At 40.1% G+C, this 18,912-nt stretch overlaps 1 protein-coding gene and 1 pseudogene across 1 annotated transcript in view; both read left to right on the top strand.

Moving 5' to 3' along the window:
* Positions 1 to 9,876, top strand: part of LOC129846201 (phosphatidylinositol 5-phosphate 4-kinase type-2 gamma-like) — a gene marked incomplete in the record, with an annotated part of 20,522 nt that extends 10,646 nt beyond the window's left edge. The window contains 6 exon segments of the mRNA XM_055914193.1: positions 323 to 469; positions 1,438 to 1,476; positions 1,617 to 1,730; positions 1,940 to 2,219; positions 5,254 to 5,357; positions 5,554 to 9,876. Of these exon segments, the coding sequence (XP_055770168.1) occupies positions 323 to 469; positions 1,438 to 1,476; positions 1,617 to 1,730; positions 1,940 to 2,219; positions 5,254 to 5,357; positions 5,554 to 5,634 (765 nt within the window).
* A 3,887-nt stretch (positions 9,877 to 13,763) lies between these two features.
* On the top strand, positions 13,764 to 18,226 carry LOC129846197 (G-protein coupled receptor 182-like; annotated as a pseudogene).
* The last annotated feature ends 686 nt before the right edge of the window (positions 18,227 to 18,912 follow it).

Raw genomic sequence — 18,912 nt, 5'->3', positions numbered from 1 at the left:
CAACACACAAACTACTGCAGCATAAATACTGGAGGCTGAGACAGGAGGGGTCGGGAGACACTGTGGCCCCGTCCGACGATACCCCCGTACAGGGCCAAACAGGCAGGATATAATCCCACCCACTTTTACAAAGCACAGCCCCCACACCACGAGAGGGATATCATGTGTTTTAGTGCTGGACTGGAACAATGCTCTGCATGTCCTGTACTGTAGTTGAGAAGCAATCTCATATACAGATGCAGCATCACACTTACATAAAATAACGGCATACTTTATTAAGCTCACCTCACCCACATCGTCCCTGGTTCTCCCTCTCTGCCAGCACATAGTGACGTGTCACGGCAGCACACTGCTGCCTCAGTTTCTGGCCATGTACCGGGTGACTGTGGAGAGTGAGGACACCTACCTCATCGTTATGAGGAACATGTTCAGCCACAGGCTCAACGTTCACAGGAAGTACGACCTTAAGGTATCAATCAATCACATTATTTTATAAAATACCTTTTTGCATCAGCAGTAGTCATAAAGAAAGTCCTATACACTTTTTCAATACATCATGTTTAGGATATTTTGAGTGCAACACATTTTTTAAAATTTGAATTATGTAACAACATTTAGCCCATATATTCAGGTCACTCATCACTGTTCTATGATGTTCCATGTTGTGGATATGAGGTATATTACTGGTTAGTCAGGATAAAGTTAGTCTACTTACAATAATGTGGTTATATTGAGATTATGCTCTCACACAGACGGACCACTAGATGGTATACTGGTGTCGTTACCCATTCTGTCCACAGTAGTTTTGCTCAGTTCCACCATAGATGTAATTACTGGCAGTGAAAGAAAGCAACCCGGCTCTCCGCCCCTGGTTAGAGAATAAGGCAGCCTCACAAAGTTATACACACACACATACACACACACACACAGGGAAACTTAATTTACACACACGAGAACATAGGTACATGGGGTTGGATCTGAAAGGTACAGGGAAAGGAATAATTAATATAAACATATAGGCTACAATGACTATAGCAGAGTAACACATGGGTATGAATGAGCTTCAACACTGTAATGGCATAGAACTGGAATAGCTCAATATGAAGGACTGTATATGATAATACATTGCAGTGATGAGCAATAGCAACCATAGTTAATAACTGTATATGATGATAGATATAGCAAGCTATTACAAAGTAAGGCACAACAACGACTGTAATCGACTAGTAGATGGTGAAGGTTATAACACAGTAACAAGTATCAAATAGAGTGTAAATAGGAAACAAGTAAATAGCCACTAATAATTGCAGAGAGCCAGTCTCTGCGGTGTCAGCCAGACATAAACAAGTAACACAAGCTGGAAAATAGTCCTACAGCGCCCTCGGCAGGAGAATTGGTAACAGGCAGGTTTGTAAACAGAATGTGTTCTTTTATCAGGGGTCTCTGGTGTCCCGTGAAGCGAGTTTAAAGGAAAAGGTAAGATCATAGCAAAATCTCCAAATGGATTTATTTTCAAAAGTGAGTTGTGGGATATCTTTAAATTGATCAACATGTAGATCCAAATTGGTTATCTTATTGACTTGCTCCCTCTCGCCTCTTTCTCATTGTGTTTTCAGGAGAAAGAGTTGCCCACGTACAAAGATGTGGACTTCAGGAATAACATGCAGAAGGTTTATGTGAGTGAGGAGGAGAAGGAGAGGATCATGGACAAGCTGAACAGAGACGTGGAGGTGAGTGTCCGAGACATGGCACAGCATCAGTTGCACAGCAGTACAATATGCATCATTGCAGAGTGACTGGCTGAGAGGGATGCCCCAGTGTGGGTTGAGAGGGAGGAAAGATGAACAGACAAATGTGACTATGCTGTTGTAAGTGGCTAACTGTACTATCTTTGTCTCTTCTTCTGTGTGTGTGTGTGTGTCTCCCTTTCTCTTTCCAGTTCCTGGTGCATCTGAGGATCATGGACTACAGCCTGCTGCTGGGGATCCACGATGTGGGCCGGGCGGAGGAGGAGGAGATGGAGGAGGAGTCGAATGATGATTATGATGCGGAGGACGAGGAGGAGGAGGAGGAGGAGAACAGCCTGACTCCTGCTCCTGCTGTGGGCTCCTATGGCACCTCCCCTGAGGGCATCGCTGGCTACATGAACTCCTTTAAACCCCTGGGGCCCGGGGAGTTTGACCCTTATGTAGACGTCTACGCCATTCAGAGTGCTGTGGGTGAGTCCCCATAGAGATCCTATAATTAGCTTCTAGAATTAAAGTTTTCCTGACCAAGATGGCAGATTTTTAAACATATTGCTAGGATGACAATTTACGTTCTAGTGTTCTATTTAGTTCTGAGCCCCAACAAGTGAATTTTGTAGCTGATCAGAACAATGATTCAAAGAGGAATGGTTTCTTTTTCGATGTCTTGGATGTTTTGTATGGTCATTGATGATCTAACTGTTGGATACATTGATATAAACCATGGCATTGTTGAATACTTGTTTCTGATTGGCTTGAAGGGCATTATTTCCTTTTATACAAATGGTGCTTCTAATGCTGATTGGTTAACCTCATTCTAGCCGGTGTCTATTCCATGAGTTACCACCGGCTACATCTATGACGTTAAATGCCTATTTATTCTGTTCTATCTGACTGCGCAATCCATTGTCTCATCAGCCCAGCCAGACAATTTCTAAACTTGATCATCACTATAAAACACATCTAGACATTCTCACATTTCTTTTAGACTAACATTTAGTTTTCAACAGCGTACATTTGTATAAACCTTGATGTCTGTCTCTCTGACATTTGCAACATTGTTTCAGTATTCAAATTCGATCTCCAGCCGTCCCATAGTAATGAACGTGTCCATAGTAATGAACGTGTCGGGAAGATACAGACAGGCAGGCACCGTTTCTCAGCCAGTTGAAATCATGAATCAGCTGGCATCATTTTTATGGATGTATACAAAGAAATGTCAATTGAAAAAAGGTAAAAAGAAACAAAGTTTGCAGTCTTTCCTGCTTCAGTTTGAAGTGATTGTGTTAGCTGTGTTGTTGGCTAGCTCCTCTGAACAACAGTGTCCTGATGAGAGCACATGTTCTATGCCAGGTGAAATCACACCTCATTAGCTCATTCTTATGGATGTATCTAACTGTATCTGAAAACCGAACTGATAGAACAAACGACCAGCCGGCTTGGGTAGCAACCCTAGATTTGCGTTGGGACTATATCTTGTGGAAGGATGAAATAGTATGAATAAATTCATCAAAATAACGTTTTTAAAGAAAATATGTCAATCATTATTTGAATATGTTGGTAATCCGTTGTATAAAAGTGATAATGCCCTCGAAGCTGGTGTTTGGAGGATATATTGCCGACTTTGTCTCGGGCCTAACAAAACCTGTGCCAATATATCCTCCAAACACCGGCTTCTCGGGCATTATCACTTAAATAACACACAGTATATTTGCACGGTAGAATTTAGTGACTGTAGTTCATTCTTATGTTCGATGTTTGAGATTCTTTTGAAAGCAAAAGTCAAATTGAAAACATTATTGGCCTTGTTGAATTAGATTTTAATAATAGCAAACTAGGAGTGATGTTTCGGTTATCTAAACTAGCAAGCCTGTGTGTTTGGTTACTAACTACTGTCGCTATCTAGTAAACTTGCTAGCTACTTCACATTTCTAGCGGCAGGGTCATTCCTAATATGCGGTTCCTTTTCTGTCCCCAGGAAATATCAGTTCTTATTTGTATAACATTTGGATTCCAAAAGGCTTTAAATATAAGATCAGGTGTCCTTAACACAAATATGGATCCTGAAAGGGAATTTTCTGTATTTTAAACACTTTTTGTCAGTGAATGTAGGTATTTTTGCCATGTCTCCAGATGTTATTTATCAACTTCCACAAGAAATATAAGCCATAAAATAATAAAATGTTTCAAATCTTTCTTCATTATTTTATAGTCCTAGTTAATCTCTTTCATCAATAGTTTTTCATGATTATTTTATGTAAGATTTTCTGTATCTCTCTGATATCACTTTCCACCCTGTTAGTTTGTTGTAATTCTCCATTTAAGAAAACGACCCCTTCCTACAATGGCACCACATTCAAGAAGTGTCATCATTTCTTTGGTGGAAAAACTATGGTGCAAAGCTAGATAACTAGAAACACTTAGTTGTATCTATTTTTCCATGTTTCATGTTGTTAGTCTGTATGTCCCACTCATAAATGTCCACCCTGTTAGGCTAAATTATAGACAAAATATGTTTGATAGAGAAGTTAAAACCCTGTTCAAGTGTTCACCGTTAAGTACCTGAGCTTGACCAATATGTTTTTCTGAAAGTCAAACGTAATTTTTCTGATAGAATACAAAACAAAAAGGTAAAATATATATTTTCCTAAAGTTGAGGTCCAAATGACACCGCATTGTAGGAATTGCCAGGCAAATGTGTTAAATTATAGCCATGGTATAATCAACTTTTTTATTTTACCAGGTAAATTGAATGAGAACACGTTCTCATTTACAGCAACGACCTGGGGAATAGTTACAGAGGAGAGGAGGAATGAACCAATTGTAAGCTGGGGATGATTAGGTGACCATGATGGTATGAAGGACAGCTTGGGAATTTAGCCAGGATGCTGGGTTAACACCCCTACTCTTACAATAAGTGCCATGGGATCTTTAATAACCTCAGAGAGTCAGAACACCTGTTTAACGTCCCATCCGAAAGACAGCACCCTACACAGGGCAGTGTATATCCCTGGGGCATTGGGATATTTTTTAGACCAGAGGAAAGAAGGCCTCCTACTGGCCCTCCAACACCACTTCCAGCAGCAGCTAGTCTCCCATCCAGGGACTGACCAGGACTAACCCTGCTTAGCTTCAGAAGCAAGCCAGCAGTAGGATGCAGGGTGGTATGCTGCTGGCTAACTTGTGGCTCTATGCAGCTCCTTCCACGTCGTTCATTATTTTCCATAGAACGCATAGACTCTTGTTGATTAACCTTTAGACACAGTGATGATGAGGAATAATGAACTTGTGGGCACAATCCGAACCTGAGATACCCATGACTTACTTGATACTGCATCAATGTGTCAATGAGAGATTTGTGTGAAAATGTATCATGTGCATCCAAATTCAGTTAGGATTTGTCTCATACTGTATTACGCCGTATACAATACTCCATGTATACCTCACAGTCAGTAGGGGAGTGATGATCGTCTATCCACTGTGTGATAGCCTTGTCTTGCTGCTGTAGGTGCACCCCAGAGGGAGGTGTACTTCATGGGTCTGATTGACGTCCTGACTCACTATGACACCAAGAAGAAAGCTGCTCATGCTGCCAAGACCGTCAAACACGGGGTGAGTGACACACGGATGTGTGCATGCCTGCAATAGAGTTGTGAGTATAAATTCTGAACTGTACTTTAGAACCTTTTAGGGGGTAGGAAATACCCACATTTTCCAATTGTTTTTCAAGATGTTTTCTATCTGAAAAGTTAAAGTTGTTGGTTTATCAATATCTGTATTTGGCATGTTGTGTTTTTGTCATTCCTAGTCTGGAGCAGAAATCTCTACTGTTCACCCTGAGCAGTACGCCAAGAGGTTCCGTGAGTTCATTGCTAAGATCTTTGCCTAGCTTACCAGAAAACAGCTACATCTACAGTACCATGGCCGACTCAATACGAAAAAACTCCCCATTTAGTACCTTGTTGTTACAATTCATTATCCAACAGATACTGTATTTGATTCTAATATTTAACTACACTGCTTTTTGATTTCATTCATCAATTCAAGTAGATGATTTTGTATATATATAACTACAGAGCAAATATACAGTATATTAACTAAGAAATATACCGTTTTCTAAAAGCTATTTATTTAATTGAAGTTAAAAAAAAGTTCTAGCTTTGCCACCTGTGGAACACGAGAGAAACAACATCGTCACATGCCTCGAGTTCTGGTTGACTGGAATTTTGGAGACCTGGCAGAGTTCTATTCGCTGTGGAAGTCTGACAACAGAGTGCGTTTGAATGGCTTCTGTGACGATGGGAAGAGAGAGGATTGTCTTTGTGGCATGCTCTTCTAGCTGATTCTCTGACTGGATGGAGGCACAAAAGGACAGAGTGACCGTAGCGATGGCTATTAATTTATGGACACACATACTGAACTGGTATTTTAGAAAGACTGATCGATGTCATTCTTTGTCTAGATTTCCTTAAATCAAAACAAGGTGGAGAAATGCTTTTAATTCTTTTGAAATCACTGATGTATCTTAATATATTGGGAGTGGCTTCTTAATCCGTGAGCGGATCTTTTATTTCTGAGGCTCCGTATCCGTGAGTGCGCAAATTCTCGCAGTATGTCTCATTCATTTTCTCATGCCGAACCCAGATTAGATACATGGCTAGTTAAATCAGAATTAAATGGCAAAAAGATCATATTCACAATGTCACTAAGAAAAAAACAACCACTACAATGTCAATGATTTTGTCATGAGTTCAGTACCATTTGCTTGATTTTGCGGACCCATGACTAAGGTTTATCGTCATTAGCTAGCTAACATTAGCATGCTAGTGTTAGCTAGCAAGCTGTAGGCAAGTCCATTGGAAACTGATGCAACCCTGGTGGCTATGTGGCTTGTTAGATGACCGGTAGTGACAGTGAGGTCCATATGAGAGTCAAGGCTCTAATAAGTGCCATCGTGCACAGAAAATACTGTTTGATGAACTAGCTAAGTTAGCTAACAAGGTATACCAGTTATCATGTTAACTAGCTTTGCATGCATGGCAGGACCAGTGTTTTCCAAGATGGTAGATCGTCTCGGGTGATGTGTCAACATTACAACCTATGGGACGCAAACATTCCTGCACATACACAGGTATCGGATTACAATAAGAAATATTTCTCAATATATTGCATATTTAGTTCACAATTTCTCTGACATTTGGCTTGTAGTTCTTGCACAACAAAGAAGTAGAGACCGTTTTCAGGGACCTACCCAATCAAAACAAACAGTGAAATTATGGTTAGGGAGAAATCAACCATACCACCGCTACTAGGTGTCAATGTATCCCCACAGATCAAATTGATTTCAACAGTACTTAATAGAGTCCACTAACTTGCTGCACTGGTGTAAAAAGTCACTATTGCACATGATTTTCATATTGACATATCTGGGACATTTTGGAGAACACTTATGGATCTGTTAGACACATACACACATCTATGTATTTTCTCTGTAAATGGATTTGCATTTCTTAGGTGAGGTGGGGCTAACTAAATAAGAAATGACAATCCAGGACAAATAGAAATACAGCCTGCTTTGTGATATCAAATGGCTTCTTACATTTTAAGATGGGGTATGCAACCAAGCACACATGAAACCATTCATGAAGACAAATTATTTGAAGTACACCCCTGCTGAGTATAAACAATAAAAATGATTATAGATGCCCCAAAATAGATTGAATGGGCTTGTAATTCACAGTTCGGATGAAAAATCAAGTGCATTTGATGTAAATATAGGTATACAAGAACATCTAGTGGTCAGCAGGTTTTTCATCCTCAGTCACTAGCTGTCATAATTGTGTATCCCTCCTTCACAAGCTTGATGTTTCCTATGCAACAAAAAAAAACATTGATGCACTAGAATGCAATGACGTAGGTATTTACATTGCAACATGTATTGTCATTGACTAAAACAAAATATAGTTGTATGAGAAACCGTAACACTTAAATTAATAGCCCGGGCGTTTATTTTCTTAAATTACTTAACACAACTGCCTTTTTTATTAGAGACATGCTTCTATTTGAGCCAGGCATCTATTTCCTTAATGCACACAGTTTTTGCAAATTTGCATAGTTAATTGTTTAATTCCAGCATCCACTTCCAGCATTTTTATCAATTTCTTCATTTCCTGCACTGTGTTATCGTTTACAAACGGTGTCACGTTTATTTTGTGTAAGTATTCCAATATAAATACAACTTTTTTTTAAACAAACATTTTCTCCACTTTGCTGTGCATTTTTGGCAGTTATTACTTTCGCCACTAGAGACGATTTCTAGCGGTCTGTGTTCCCAAAGTTGTTGACTGTTTTTGTGCTTGCCAGTTAGCTAGCAGTTCTCAGCTGTTAGCAACCAATGGCTAGCAGTTTCTTTCTGGTGATAAAAACAGATGATTACCATCATTTCTTTGAGACATTACTGAATTATTTAACGTAACGAATCAAACGTTAAACCTCAAACAATTAATGGTAATCTCAAACAGGCAGTGGTGGAAAAAGTACCCAATTGTCAAACTTGGGTAAAAGTCAAGATACATTTTTAATAGAAAATGACTCAGGTGAAAGTCACCCAGTAAAATATTACTTGAGTAAAAGTCTAATAGTATTTGGTTTTAAATATACTTATATATCAAAAGTAAATATACTTAACTATCAAAAGTTAAAGTGTAAATAATTTCAAAATTCCATACATTTTTTATATGCACACTCACGGATACGGAGCCTTAGAAATAAAAGATCCAGTCACGGATTAGGAACCACTCGCTAATATAATTTGTGCGAATTACATTAAATGTTTCTTTAAATCTATGTTTGAGTTGATATCTACTAAATTATCTGTGTTACATTTTCGGAAGTTCTGTCTCCCATAAATCCAGATATCCTACAGTAAGGTGAGTCACAGTATTCCCAAAGTTCTTATCATATTTTATCAGAAATGTAATTTAAAGCATAGACCTAGCAAATTGTCCAGTGTTAAATCAACACTGACAGTGTTAAATTTAACACTGGGCCCGTGCCTACACGGGTCCATACTTTTCAGTGTTAAATTAACATTCATGGCCATTTAGCTGTCTTGCTGTTGCTAGCTAATTTGTCCTGGGAGAAACACTGGGTGTTTTTTTTTATTACCTGAAATGCATACGGTCCTTTTTTTTGATGGATCTTTGTAATTTTGAGTCATAGAAAATTGTGTGTTCTCTACTTCGACAATTAATCCACAGATAAAAAGGGAAACCTAGTTTGTTTTCTTTGGTTAATCTCTTCTCGTTCATCTTCTTTGGATTTTATATGGCGGTTGGCAACCAAATTTAACGTGCGTTACCGCTACCAACTGGACTGGAGTGTGGACCTCGTTCATCTTTCAATCACCCACGTGGATATATCCTCGTAAAAACGAATGAGTATATAAGAGAGGTGGTACTTGCAACGAGTCAAACGTCTAAAATAGAATGGACTCATATAACCAAGTTTTATTTTAGCACCTGGCTACGAAGATGCCCACGAGCAGTGGGCATGAAATTATTGAATATGTGTAAATCACAGGAGGTTGGTGGCACCTTAATTGGGGAGAATGGATTATGGTAATGACTAGAGTGGAATGGTATCAAATACATCAGGTATTATGATTCCATTTCCTCCGTTACAGCCATTATTATGAGCCATTCTTCTCTCAGCAGCCTCCTACAGTGTATATTTATTTTGCAACGCTCGCACACGTAACATGGCCGGTTTGGTCAGCATGTAACACAGTAGCGTTAGGAATATTATAAGTGCAAGTTTTGGGGAATACTATGGTATATAAATGAACATTAAATTCTCTGGCAACAGCTCTGGTGGACATTCCTGCAGTCAGCATGCCAATTGCACACAAACTGTGGCATTGGGTTGTGTGACAAAACAGCACATTTTTGTCCTTTTGTTGTCCTGAGCACAAGGTGCACCTGTGTAATGATATTATTGTTGAATCAGCTTCTTGATATGCCACACCTGTCAGGTGGATGGATTATCTTGGCAAAGGAGAAATGTTCACTAACAGGGATATAAACAAATTTGTGCACAATTTGAGATAAATAAGCTTTTTGTGCATATGGAACATTTTGTGGATCTTTTATTTCAGCTCATGAAACATGGGACCAAGACTTTACATGTTGCGTTTATATTTTTGTTCAGTATGTAATTCCTTTTGGAATCCAGCCAGCGTTAGGACATCCGACAGTTGGAATTGTTTAATCACCTGCAATAAATCTAACTGATTGGATAAGTTTAGAAAAATAGGTTATTTATCTTTGTAGCATAAGATTAATCAATCAATCAATCAATGTGCATTCAAAAACACAAATATAAGAACAATCCTTAACATTTCCACCTGCAGTAGAGCATGCTGATAATGGTGGATGTGGTTTTGATGGGAACGTTATACTCCACAGAGTAAAACTGACACACTCACACTCAACACTGGTTATTAACACCAACACTGGGGTTATTTTACACCACTGAGTGTTCATTTCATATTTACAAAATTGATTTTACTCCGGAGTCAACAATAGAAATGTTATACTGAAAAATAAACACTAGGTAACACTGGACAATATTCTGTGTAGAGGAATATAATGGTCTTGAACATCTGATAGGGATGTCATTAACTTGTTAATTCCTTCCAGTAAACCACCAAATCCCACACGGCAGGCAATCACAGTGCAATCTGATTAACAGTGTAACAGTCTGATTTATTACAGGGATAATAAGGATGGACAGACATTTCCTACCCAAAGCATTAACCACCCACGCATAGTGTTGAATGGGGAGGCACCGCTAAATGGATGGAATACACACATTGAGCCATAAAAGCTGGACAGAGAGTCAAACTGGCTCACCATGTCCTTTCCCCAGATACGCCTCCCCTCTCAAGCTTCCTAGAACGATTTCATTGTGTATTTGTGTGTGCATGTAACCAGCGTCCTAGTGCTTCCTTAGCAGCTTTGCTTTCTCGCTCAACTTGCCTCTCGACTGGGCTTGAACTAAGGTTGTCTGTCTCACAAACACTTTCCATTACATGTACATTGTTTTTGTGTGCTTTGACAGACATCACACAAACGCCTTCATGGTTTTTAGTCCTTCAGTGTAACATCCTTTAGAGGGGGGGTATTTCCTTTAACATTCTCCTCAGAACAGCAGGCCTAGGGTCAGAGGTCACAGCTTTTATTGTCCTCACCTTGTATATCATAAATCTGCTGACACGTTTTCCTGTTGCACTAGGGAAGATCAACAAAATAAGTAGGTATGGGGAACAAAGGGAATTGCTGAGTGAACGCCGAGAGGTACACAGGGGTTTGAAAAGGTGCGGCCCTCTTTTCTAAGAAAGAGATTGAAACAAATCCAAGATAAATATCCTCTGCGTCTGTTTGACCTGAGAAAGATATGGGATGAGAACTAACTTTGTTACTTTCTAACAAGCACTGTTTTAATTTAATTCATTCGCACCAAAGAAAACAAGTGAAAGACAAAACCGTACAGATAAACTGGTCAAAATGGGTTGCAGGTGAGGTTGGAAACCCGAAAGGGCTTATATTAAAACCAATATACAAATATAAGTACAAATAAAGCTTGTTCAATCAGTTAAACAGAGAATTACAATTATAAATATACATGATATACTCAGCATATTTTACAAGAAACAAGAACTGGTGTCTATCATTGTGCAAGCTTTATTGTAATTTAAAAAATGAAGTTGCAGCAGAAACTTGTGCTTGAAAAAAAATCTGTATACTCTTTACGGTTGCTGTCAGTTTAAACTGAAAATAAAATGCTGTTTTGAAACTACAGAATGTACTCTGTAAAACTGACACAATTTAATTGTTATAGATGTTTAGGTGGCAACATTATTTCAGGGGTTATAGAAGACAACAATAGAGGACAGCAGTATTTGAACTGGGTATGGCAGGATCTGAAATAGCCTAATGTAGCTGTGGAATAATAGTAAGATGAGCAGTCTTAGAGTATCTTGTGATGTTGGGCGAGACATACTGTAGCTACTATGTACTGGATAAATTGGTTTGTGGATGTAAAACCTCCATAGCACTGTCTTTCCTGACGCAGACACCAGTAATGACTCAGTAGAATTTCAAGATGCTTCATCCATTATTTTCTAAAACTCAGTTGCAGTCTTGGTTAGGGTGACAGTCTTTGAAAACGCTAAGTATCTCCTCAACCCCTGATTCTGCCCTCTCAGCACAGTTCTCTTCTGAAAGCACTGCTAAAGGTCAACTTCCCCTTAGAACCAACTTCTGATTTTGTGGCATCGATAAGAGTCGGAAACATAAATTCCAGTGTAAGAATTGACTACAAAGTCCGTCTCGTCCAAAGCTGTGCTTTGTAAGTGAGTGTGTCATGACTTACTGAAGAGTTGGGTATGGATTAGGATCATGCCCACTGGCACAGTGCCAACTGACACGAGAGAAGCAAGTGTGCTGATTGCGCTCTATTCAATCATAGCAGTCAGATCCTCCAGACAGTGAGACAGACTTGCCCATTACGCAGTGCCTCAGACTTGGTTACATAAGACTATACGTCACCTATGTTAAAATAACTCTAAGCCCTTTATGGAATGGCCACTTGCTGATGTGTTTGATATCACTCGAGTCTGCCACTCTTTGGGGCAAAATTAGAATTGTGACGATCAGAGCAACTTGTCAGAATTGAGAGATATCTCAAAGTCAACATTCCAAAACCTATTCATGAGCATCTTGTGCCCCCCCCCCCCATGACCTGTTTTGTAACAATTCCCTATGAAACATGGCCAGACAGATGCACACACTGGTAATAGATAGTGAGAAATTAGAAAAACTAAAACGGCACTGAAGCACACACGTCACCACTCGCCAGTGTCTTGATAAGCTGATCGTGACCTGGCTGCTCAATGTCCCTGCGACCTACTACTTGCCTTTATTGACAAACACAGAGTAGCAGCAAGCAGGCATGTATTAAGTGATGACAGATGAACAGTACAACTTTGTAGATTGTGATTGACAATCATTCGTAGTAGTTGCATGGATGAGTTTAAGTGTAAATTATTTATGTAACTGAGGACTTATTTAATGACAATGCTTAAGGGCCAAATGATTCATGCTTATATATACAGTGAGCTCCTAAGGTATTGGGACAGTGACACTTTTTGTTTTGGCTCTGTACTCCAGCACTTTGGATTTGAAATGATACAATGACAATGAGGTTGAAGAGTAGACTGTCAGCTTTAATCTGAGGGTATTTTCATCCATATCGGGTGAACCATTTAGAAATTACAGCACTTTTTGTACATAGTCCCTTCATTTTAGTGGACTAAAAGTATTGGGACAAATTCACTTATGTGTATTAAAGTAGTCAGAAGTTTAGTATTTGGTCCCATATTCCTAGCACGCAATGATTATATCAAGCTTGTGATTTTACAAACTTGTTGGATGTTTGTTTTGGTTGTGTTTCAGATTATTTTGTGCCCAATAGAAATGAATGGTAAATAAAGTATTGTCATTTTGGAGTCACTTTTATTGTAAATAAGAATATCATGTTTCTAAACACTTCTACATTAATGTGGATGCTACCATGATTACGTATAGTCCTGAATGAATTGTGACTAATGATGAGTGAGTTAGATGCACAAATAGTTAGATGCAAAGTTAGATGCACAAATATCATACCACCAAGACATGCTAACCTCTCACCATTACAATAGGGGAGGTTAGCATTGGGGGGAGGATGATATTTGTGCATCTGTAACTTTCTCACTTATTATTCACGATTCATTCAGGACTATCCGTAATCATGGTAGCATCCACATTTAATATGGAGGTGTTTAGAAACATTCTATTCTTATTTATAATAAAAATGACACTACATTATGTGCCATTAATTTCCCAATACTTTTGGTCCCCTAAAATGGGGGGAACTATGTACAAAAAGTGCTGTAATTTCTAAATGGTTCACCCGATATGGATGAACATACCCTCAAATTAAAGCTGACTGTCTGCTGTGTCACTGTCCCAATGCTTTTGGAGCGCACTGTATAATTGTTGTTTATGGATGGTTTATTATGAGTTGACATGATCATTAGAAATTATTCAGGGCTCACTCAATGTCAGATAGGGACTGTTAATCCTGGGGTGAAAAATAAACCGTGGACTCCATATGTTCCATGCCTAAACTTGCAACTGTTGTAACGTGTGTTGGATCTGTTTTGGTTCCCTGACCTCCCTGATTGAGGTGACATTGACCTTCAGTGACCTCTGACCCTCACCCTTCTATGATAGATTTTGGCTCTTGCTCACAACTTTCCTGGTAGTCTCAAGTCTTAATAATGATATCATTTTAGCCCCTTTAGTTACATCATAATAATGAACTCAGGATGGCTCAGTTATGTGCAATTCTTGTATTTTTTTCTTTTTGGAGGCTTCTTTCATCTGTCACGTTTTTATCTCCCTCTCTATGTTGGTCTGCTCATCCTCTTGCCAGAATGTCCCCCAAACCCCTTCCATCCCCTCTCCTCCCGCTCCAGCGAGGATATCCTGTCCTCCTCTAGCTGGGTGATGTTGACTCAGGGCTGGGGAAGTGGGTGTGGGGAAGGACTTTAACTGTGTGGCTCATGTCTGTACCAGCACAGTGGTCATTGAGGAACACACATAGCCAGTGCAGCCAGGACTTTGAACTCGCTCAGCTGCAGTGGATCCTACAGGTGCACCACTCTGCTCTCTCACTCCTGATCTTGTCCTCTCATCACTGCTCAAGGTAAGACTCCTGATGTGAAGTTCTCTCTTACTTTCATCTCTCAGGCTGCTTCCTAAAGGGCACCCTATTCCCTGGCGGCAGGTAGCCTAGTGGTTAGAGTGTTGGACTAGTAACAGAAAGGTTGCAAGATCGAATCCCCGAGCTGACAAAAATCTGTTCTGCCCCTGAACAAGGCAGTTTATCCACTGTTCCTAGGCCGTCATTGAAAATAAGAATTTGTTCTTAACTGACTTGCCTAGTTAAATAAAGGAAAAATATAAAAGATATTGCACTACTTTTGACGAGAGCCCAGGCTATGGACAAAAGTAGTGAACTATGTAGTGAATAGGGTGCCATTTGGGACTTACACTTAGCTTTCCTCCTTCAGTCAGTAGTAGTAAGAGAGAGCTTTTTATGACTTATTTCTCATATAGGCTCTTTCCATATGGTCTGGTAATTATCCAGCCATTGTTACTTAGCTGTTAAACTTAAGTTTAGCTATGATATCCACAGCAATATCTATAGATTAGAAGTACCACAGATTTGCAGCATTGTATCAGTCAAGTCTCTGGTCTGACTTTGGATCTAATGTTCTTCATAGGATTGTTTGATATGTGTAACAGTCAAGGCCTCTTGTGATCCTTTAATATTTTATACACTGCCTCTGATCCTAGCCCTGGGGAACACATGCATTCAGTCCAGTCTGTAACTGCCTCATACCCAAAGTTCCGGGATGAGATATAGGAAAACACGGTTTAGAAATAAAATTGTCACATACGTTAAATACAACAGGTGTAGACTTTACCGTGAAATGCTTACTTACAAGCCCTTTCCCAACAATGCAGTTAAAAAGTAAGATGTGCTAAGAAAATAGTAAAACAATATAACATGAATGAGGCTATATACAAGGAGTACTGGTACCGAGTCTATGTGCAGGGGTTCTAGGGAGTTGAGGTAATATGTACATGTAGGTCGGGGTAAAAGTGACTAGGCAATCAGGATAGATAATGGGTACACCATGACAGCGCAATACACAAGGGGTGGAACAGTGGTACCCACAGGTAACAAAGGTACCCACAGGACAAACAGAATAATATTAGTCTGAGGATAGATTAAATAGCATTAATACAACAAAAATCATTCTAAACACACCTTTAGTTTACAAAGTTAAACAGATTTATTTTTTCTTCATAATAAGCAGGAGCAGGAAGGGAATGTAATTTGGGATGAGTCCCGAAATGCAATCTAGCACAAACATGCTTTTGTAATGAAGTCCTCAGTGGGGGTTTGAACTTGGCTAAAAAACACACACAATAGGTAATGTAACATCCTGTAGTTGTGGTCACCCCTGATGTTTGTCATAGAAATCCTTATGACACTGTATTTCTGTTTTTTTCATCTGGATACACTGCCGTTGTCCACCTACAGGTCATGGACGAGCACCCCACCTCCGCCTCAAACGACAACAACTACACAGACTCTGCCTGGTTCATCCATGAGTGCCTTGTGGACCTGGACAACACCTCGAGGCGCGTGGTGCTCTTCCTGCTCTACCTGCTGTTCTTCATGGCTGGCCTCACGCTCAACGCCCTGGTGGTGTGGGTCAACTGGCACCAGCGCAGCAGCCGCAACGGCGTGCTCTTCTGCATACTCAACATGGGCGTGTCGGACCTACTGCTGACAGTGATGGTGCCCTTCTTTATGCTGGAGGCGATGATGGAGTAAGTGTGGGTGTGGGGATACCTCTTGTGCCGCTTCACCAACCTCGTCTACGACATCAACTTCTACAGCAGCTCCTTCTTCCTGGCCTACATGACGGTGGAGGCAGGCCAGGCTCAGAGGCCTTCTCTGTGGGTTCCTCTGGGTCCTGTCCGTGGTTCTGGGCCTGCTGGAGAACGCCCATGTGACACTGCTGTAGTGGGACGAGCCAGGCTGCTACAGCTACCCAGAGCACAACTTTATAGACTGGAACACCGCCCACACCTTCCTCTACCTTATCTTCCAGTTCCTGGGCCCGGCAGCCATCATTGTGAACTTTAACCTGCTGACCGTGCGGGCCAGACCCGAGTGGGCGGGGCAGGGGAAGGAGCTGTGGTTGGTTCATCTGTATTCCCTGGTGTTTGTGCTGTGCTGGCTGCCCTTACACATTGTCTTAATGTTGCTGGTGGTGGAAGAGCTGAACCCAAGGGTGCTGAGTTGCCAGACGGTGGAGAAAATCTACTTCTCCTATGTCGTGGTCAAGGCTCTGTCACTGTTCCACTGTGTGGCCAACCCCATTCTCTACAACTTCCTCAGCAGAAGTTTCCGCGGAAACCTCATCGCCGACCTGGCTCGCCACGAGAATCGCGGCAACCGTGTGGGTAATGGAAGGGCAGCGGCCAATAAGAAGAGAAAGGAGTTGAGTAACGCCAGCACCAGCCAATCGGATGTGGAGTCTTAAAGAGAGGGATCATTGTAGAGGGGGAACAAAAACTCATGCGGTGGAATGTCCCTTTGCCATGCTTGATGTTTTATTGTCACATACACCAGATATGTGCAGTAATATAAGAATAATAATATTATATGCCATTTAGCAGACACTTTTATTCAGTCATATTTTACATGTGGGTGGTCCCAGGAATCAAACCCAATACCCTTGCATTACAAGAGCCATACTCTACCAACAGAGCTACAAAGGACCACAGTGATTTGTGTTGTTTTACAGGGTCAGCCATAGTAGTACGACGCCCCTGGAGCAAATTAGGGTTACGTTCCTTGCTTATGGGAGGGGTAGAGTGGAGCTGAAGGATGGGACTATAAAACAAACAAAAGATAACTATTGTAAAATATACTGTGTCTGTAGAATGTATATAGTACAGTATGTATAAGCTGGAAGTAGAAGCCTAAATGTTGTTGTCCATTCGTTTATTCCAATTAGGGGAGGTAGGGTTAGGGGGAAATAATAAAGGACTATCTATATATATTTGTTTAAATGCATCTATTTTATATGTATTTCCCCAAAAATATGGAGTATTGGAAATGATGCAGACAATTACATTGATGGAAGCCACAATCTATCTGCAATATTAAAGCTGACCTACCCCCTTAAAAAAGGAACAAAAGGTTCCTTGCTCAAGGGCACCTCGATAGATTTTTACCTTGTCGGCTCTGGTATTTAAACAAGCAACCTTTGTTACTGTCCCAACGCTCTAACCGCTAGGCTAACTTCCACCCTAGCTAGCGGTTGCTTCCTTTTCCTGTGCCACACACTTCCTGTTTTTCTTTATTTTAGGTTTCTCGTTGCCTTAATGAAGGGCCCTCCAGTGGCATGACATTTCCAGCAAGGGAAAATCTTCCATGTTCTATGTCCATAAACACTGATGTAGAGGAATGCAGAGATAGTTTTAAGCACAGATCAAGAAAGTGGTAACTAATTCAAAATGTGTCAAGTTTGGTTAGATTAATAATAATTGACAGCTTATTTTGACAGTCTTTCACTCAATGCTTTTTTCATACATCATTTTTTTCCTTTACATGTTTGGTTGTAATATCTTATCCTACTGCTATAATCTATTCAATAACACTGTGTTGAACAAGCTACTGAACATATGTGATAAACCAGCTTCAGGATGTGGATATATAAAATACCAATTGTCTTCTTTTCTGTGAAATTTGTTGGTTTTCAATCACAGCCTTCTTGTTTTCACATATGAACAAACAAGTTATTAACCTCAAAATGAATGTCATGCACATTCTTCTCACAACCACGAGAAAATAAAGATGACGACTCTTAACTGTCAATAGTTTTGGTACAGGTCAGGTTTAGCATCAAAATAGACATTATACAAGACTACAAATTCCCACAAGCCATCTCTGACACCTTTGCTAACAGGTATTGTGTCAATTTAAAACTTGCACAATACAGATCACAGAATTGGCAATTTAAAGAAATGTAACCAATATTTGTCATTACATTTAGCTAACAGATTGTTAATCCAGAGATTCTTACCTTTGTCTCGATTCGGCAGTCTCGTCCATATCATCATGGCATTTGTAGTTCTTTGATCGCCACATTATCAGCTAATTAGCATTAATATACATTTTTTGGGGGGGGGGGGGTAAATACAGTTGGATATATTGACAAGGCACCTTGTCCTGGAAAGATTTACACGGTTATCAAAACATCACGCCAAGGTAAGCCTACACAAAACACAGCCCTTATTTTAAGTTTCTAAAATCTCCTATGGGAAAAATGAATGGTGGAAAAACAATTGGAACCCTTCCCTTGTTTGACCGGTAGGTTTTATGGGTATTATGACAAACACCGTGGTACTCTATAGGCCCTGTCAAAAGTAGTGCACTACATTGGGAAATGGGTCATTTGGGACGCAAACCA

This window comes from Salvelinus fontinalis, chromosome 3, assembly GCF_029448725.1.
Source record: "Salvelinus fontinalis isolate EN_2023a chromosome 3, ASM2944872v1, whole genome shotgun sequence".
NCBI lineage: Eukaryota > Metazoa > Chordata > Actinopteri > Salmoniformes > Salmonidae > Salvelinus > Salvelinus fontinalis.
The sequence above is the reverse complement of the archived record's forward strand: the minus strand, read 5'-3'. Positions and strand labels throughout refer to the sequence as shown.